Genomic DNA, 5,873 nt, shown 5'->3' with positions numbered 1-5,873 from the left:
AATCCTCGCTTCGACTCAACTCAATAAATGATTTGAGTGGAGGATTCTTGCTACACATCCCCAACAAGGCCCACCACTTGCTTTCCCACTGTTTTTTTAAAGGTTTCACAGGTTTCTTTCCCTTCGTGTGTGTTTAATACTTTCCCTTATTTATTTTACATCAAACGGGGGACTGAAAACCACCCGGATACCACATTATTTACTTACTTGGCTGATTCCTGCTCTGTCTCGGTCCTGAGTCCCGTCAATCCGCCGTTGGCCGAAAGAGGTTGACCTAAGACACTGGCCCAGCGGGGAATTTACCCCCCGGGACTTTCAGGTTAAAGAACCTGACTGCCGGCAGTTTTCAGCGCGTCTGTCCTCCGTCTGTCAGCGGCGGGTATGTTGGGAATGCCGGACGAGCCTCCAAAAATGATAGGTTTATTTTGTCACAACCTGCAAAGAACCAGCCAGAGACAGAGATTAGGTTTCTTTTGATTTCTTTTCTGCAGAATAGGAGAATTGAGAACAGACGCGACGAATCGCTGTCAAACACTGTCTGGACTCAATTCTGCCAGTTCTTTCTTTGCATTTCTCTTTATTGTATAGAAAAAGGAGGTTGGGCTTCTCTTCACACAGTCACACAGAGAATTGACCAACCGTCTTTACATTCTGGAACCTCTCATGGACATGCCCTTATAAGGGCATGTGGCTGACCACAACTAATCAGTTACATATGGAACTAATAACACATGAATGTTTAACGTTTTTAGCTTCTAAGCAAACATCCTAAACAAAGTTAATAACATACTACAAAAGAAAGAGAAGTTAAGTAAATATAAAAAGAAGAATAATATGAGAGTAATAATATAAAAGAATAATATGAAAAGAATAATATGAAAACATAACTTGTAAAATAAACTCATGAGTAAATGAACAGGAGGATAACTTTCCTAACAGTAGGCTAAATAGATAAAGTTGTGTTCATGATGGTCTCGAAAATCTAACCCGTTTATCTACAAATCTACTCATATACGTTGCTGTATACAAGGAATTAGGTCTATTTAACTGGTACTAATGCGCAGCAAGAAGTTAAAAACTTGACTTTAAGCATATGAGATGGGATCAGCTTTCCAAAGGGTGCTCTGCTCTGATGAAGGCCACTCATAATCCTGGGTTGGCATATCAATAGCAAACTTGTACTTAAAACACAAAAAATTGACGAATAATCAATATAATAGGTAAATCCACGTTTGTTGCAAACTGTTATCTCTTATTCTAAATTCAATTTAATGAAACAGTGTATATATAGAACTGTCGGGTTGGGGTAGTTCTAAGTTCAGTTGCAACTAGCAGTACATAAATAAATAAAATAAAATAACAAATACGCCCAGTGAACACAAGAAAAAAATACACACAACTTACAATGAGTGTGGTAAACTTTACTTTGTAACTTATACTTTTTTACTTTGCGAAATATTTCAAAAAACAACACCGGGGACAGATGAAACGCAACAACCCCAGGAGAAATGGCATTCAGAGAATGTTATCTGCTCTCTCTCTCTCCTTCTTTCTGTGCTTGAGTTTTGAAGATGGGCTGGTACTTGCTGTGATGTCACCCCACTCTTGTGAGAACATTCATTCCACCCGCAGCGTGGCTCGCCAGCTCCTCTCCAAAGAGAAACAGAAGCAGCCAGCGTTACGCAGGGCAATGTGACAACAAGGGAGCGACTTTGTTCACATGTTTTCTTTATGTTCGGGATCGGGTGGAAGTGCTAGAACTGTGTTCACGAACTTTCATGCAAAACATGCTATTTCAGGAAATCGGTGTTGTTTGCAGCTTTGGAGTCTTCTGAATGATGCGCTGCGTTTGTTCTGAACAGGAGCGTTGCGCACAGCGGAGCACCGATCTGTAGCGACGCAGCATAGCGTGCCCAGCCTCAGTTCTTTTAAGAGGGAGAAAATATATCAAAAATGATCCGAAAGAACAGATTTCAGCCAGAATGGATTTGATGGATTTAAATGTGTTGCTGGAAAACGTTTCCAGGGATGGCAACACCACCGACGCACCGCTCTCACTGCCGTACCCGGAGGCAGCCACGGCACTCATCATACTTGTAGTTATTGTTATGATTTCTGTGACTATTGTAGGCAATGTATTAGTTATTGTTGCGGTTTTGACCAGCAGGGCACTCCGTGCGCCACAGAACCTTTTTCTGGTCTCCCTGGCGTCGGCGGACATCCTGGTTGCCACGCTGGTCATCCCGTTCTCTTTAGTCAATGAGGTGATGGGTTATTGGCTCTTTGGAAGTACTTGGTGCGCCTTCTATCTGGCTTTGGACGTGTTGTTTTGCACCTCATCCATCGTGCACCTGTGCGCCATCAGTCTGGACCGCTACTGGTCAGTGACAAAGGCTGTGAGTTACAACCTGAAGCGAACGCCGAAGCGCATCAAGTCCATGATCACTGTGGTGTGGGTGATATCTACCATCATCTCCTTTCCCCCTCTTCTCATGACCAAGCACGACGAGAGGAAGTGCGAGCTGACTGACGAGACCTGGTACATCCTCTCCTCTTGCCTTGTGTCCTTCTTCGCTCCGGGTCTCATCATGATTCTGGTTTACTGTAAGATCTACAAAGTGGCCAAGCAGCGCTCGTCCACCGTGTTTGTGGCCAAGAACGGCCTGGAGAGAGAACCTTCCCAGTCGGAGACCTGCTTCGTCAGGAAGGACCGGTTCGAGGTGGAGAGCCCCAGCAGCCTGAGCTCCGGCAGCCATCAGCAGAGGCAAGGGGAGTTGGACGACATCGACCTGGAAGAGAGCTGTTACTCCTCGGATACCAAGCCCCGCCATCACCGCTTCACCAAGCGCAGAAAGGTGGAGGGGTCGGAATGCTGCCCGCCGCAGAGCTGCCGCCTCTCGTGGGCTTCGGCCCGGGCGTCACAGCCATTCCCGGAGCAGAAGAACCCCGCCGAGCGACAGCAGCTGGGCGCGGCTAACAAGACCAAAGTGGCCCAGATGCGGGAGAAGCGTTTTACCTTCGTGCTGGCGGTGGTGATGGGGGTGTTCGTGCTCTGCTGGTTCCCCTTTTTCTTCACCTACAGCCTCCATGCGATCTGCAGAAACAGCTGCACCATTCCTGACGCACTTTTCAAACTTTTCTTTTGGATTGGCTACTGCAACAGCTCGGTGAACCCCATTATTTACACTATTTTCAATAGAGACTTCAGAAAAGCCTTCAAGAAAATCATATGCAGAACTTCAAAGCGCTCATGAAGGGGGGTACTATTTATATTTTGCCTCACTCACTAATTAGTAAAGAGATTTGGAAATGTGTAGAGATGCACCAATCAGGGTTTTTTTTTCAGGCCGATGCCAATTTCTGATTTTCTTTGAGATTCAACATGCCAGTACCATTTTTTTCCGAAGAGACATGACACATTAAATAATAAAATGTATGTATGGAGATTCATCGACTGGACCTTTTCTGGCCAGCATTGTCATTCTTTTCTTGGAATTTCAGATTTTATTTGGGATCTGACCTGTTGGTTCCAGTTTTTACCAATTCTATTTTTCCACAATTTCCTAAAGAGGGAGCTCATTTACTAATTAAAATAAAAGTGAAATGACATTTATGTAGTATTTTTTTCCCAAAATATTATATCAAAGTTTATGATGTTATGGCTCATGGTTTATACATTAAAACTAATGTTAGATCTAGATTTTGATATCTTTAATGGAGAGAAAAACACACCAAAATTCCATCGTCTGATCTGCGGATAAACGATTCAACTTTCATGACCGATATCAATGTCCACTCACCTGCCAATGCCATATCTTACCAAATCTGATTTATTTTTCTGAAGGAAGTAATGCAAGTTCTTAGAAAGACTTGGAGCTCTCTCACTCATTAGTATGAGACATGGAGATGCTACTAAAGCACATATAAATATATTTTTTAAGGTCTAACTTACCAATTACTGTCTTGAATTACTAGTTTTGTCTTTCAGCTTTCCCCCCACATAAAATAATAAATATGTAGTAAATTCTGTAAAATAGATATTAGTTTGGAATCCAACAGAAGGAATTACAAACTTTTTCCTATTTATGCATGAAAGCATATGTCCCTAGTATGTCTTAGATATTTTTACACTTGAAAAAAGTGCATCAAAGTACATTTTGTTGGTTGTTGAATTTGTAGATCAAAGGTGGTGAACACTTCTAGTTCTGGTGCGTTTAAAGGAAAAGAAAACATAATTTTCAGTATTTCAAATTCTGATCAACAATTAGAGCCTATTAAGGAAAAACTAGCCTATTGATTGGTGCATCTCTAAAAATGTGTTACTGTGACTCATTAGCCCAGGGTACTGCTGCCTCATCGTTTTACTGTAATTACACAGAAAAAAACACAGTTCATTGTATTTACTGTCTATGAATAAAATTTATTTGGTGGAGCATATATAATATTTGTTAAAAGCTATTAATCTCATATTTATGCCATTCTTTCTGAGGTATGAGAAATCTTAGGTTGCATAAGAAATCTTGAACACCTCCTTATTTCACCAAGTGGGTTGGAGCAGCATACAGGCAGAACATATTTAAAGTAAAAATGTGAAACTACTGATATGAATTCCAGTGCTGACTGTGGGTTCAAAGCGAGCGTTCTGTGTTTTCATAAATACAAGAATAATCTTCACCATCTTTTGCATACAAGCCTGGCAGCTGGGAGGCGAGCTTGAATGTATGTGTCTGGAGGATGAAAGGATGGTTTAAAAGGCAGCATTTAAACTTCCCCACGTTGAGGCTAATTCATAACGGTGCATCTCTTTGTTCGCTTCTGCAAGCCACCTCAGCCAATTCTGCACAGGAAATAGTCAAACTTATGTAAGAGTCTTTTCTCACCCTCTCGCCACGCCGTCACACTGCCTCATGCTTGAACAATGGCCAGATATGAGGCTTGCAAGAGCAAAAATGAAATACAGACATTTTCACATTTGGTTTCCTTGCAGCAGCTTAATATTTGGACAGTAAATATTTAAACAGATTGGGGTCTCATCTCTCCCGTAAAACCTGCTCTCACAATCATGACGGGTGATTGTTTCTTTTACTCTGGAGTAGAACATCTATTTTTTTTAACAGCTACATACTACATACTTCCTATTTCCCATCATATACCATCTTTAGATACAAACAAGCAAAGAAATGACACAAAAAAATGACTCATATAATCTACATTTTCATCGGTGTCAAATGATTAACGTTGACATGACAAAGTTCATGAAAAGAGCATGGTGTTTATTTATGTCTAACTTTAAACTTGTCAACACTTTTTTTAAAAGTGTGGTCAGTCTCATATATTACTGGCCTCTTGAGTAAAGGCCTGTACTTCTCTGGGAAAGTACTACTTAGTGAGAGGAAGACTGGCCACTTCCATATCTCTACCATTGTCTACACGGCGGTGCTGAGGAAAAATACACTATTTATATCCCACTAGGAATGTCTTCAAAGCTCAATGGCACCTCGCCAAAGACAATCACTCGGTCTTAGGGGTGTCGTGCCTGCAAGAATATTTTTCTTTTTTTTTTCGGGTAGTATGCTCATATTCATGAGGTTTTTTTAAATAAAATATCAAGGAAGAAAGAGTGAAGGTGGCTGCACATTTGATATTCTTTTACATTTGAACAAAGATTAAAAAATAAGAGGCCGCTGTGACTGCTTTGAGGAAGGAAACCTAATCTCTGAGGGGTTCACAAACTCTTGAAATAAATGAAATGTCTGAGCAGAGCCACACTCGGAAGAAGGAGTTAAATTAGAGCCTCCAGATTCCTTCTGTGGAAGAAAGGCAATGTTTAATTGCCTGTAACTTATTGGGACGCTATTGAACGCATGCTGTCA

The 5,873-nt window shown here is 41.4% G+C and overlaps 1 protein-coding gene across 1 annotated transcript; it reads left to right on the top strand.

Annotated features, from left to right (window-relative positions):
* Positions 1-1,406: 1,406 nt before the first annotated feature.
* adra2db (adrenergic, alpha-2D-, receptor b) lies at positions 1,407-4,599 on the top strand. Its single transcript, XM_032555723.1, has one exon. The coding sequence runs from the start codon at positions 1,983-1,985 to the stop codon at positions 3,252-3,254; it is 1,272 nt and encodes a 423-aa protein (XP_032411614.1). The 5' UTR covers positions 1,407-1,982; the 3' UTR covers positions 3,255-4,599.
* Positions 4,600-5,873: the final 1,274 nt, after the last annotated feature.

This window comes from Xiphophorus hellerii, chromosome 23 (genome assembly GCF_003331165.1).
Source record: "Xiphophorus hellerii strain 12219 chromosome 23, Xiphophorus_hellerii-4.1, whole genome shotgun sequence".
NCBI lineage: Eukaryota > Metazoa > Chordata > Actinopteri > Cyprinodontiformes > Poeciliidae > Xiphophorus > Xiphophorus hellerii.
This window is presented reverse-complemented; position numbering and strand designations above follow the sequence as displayed.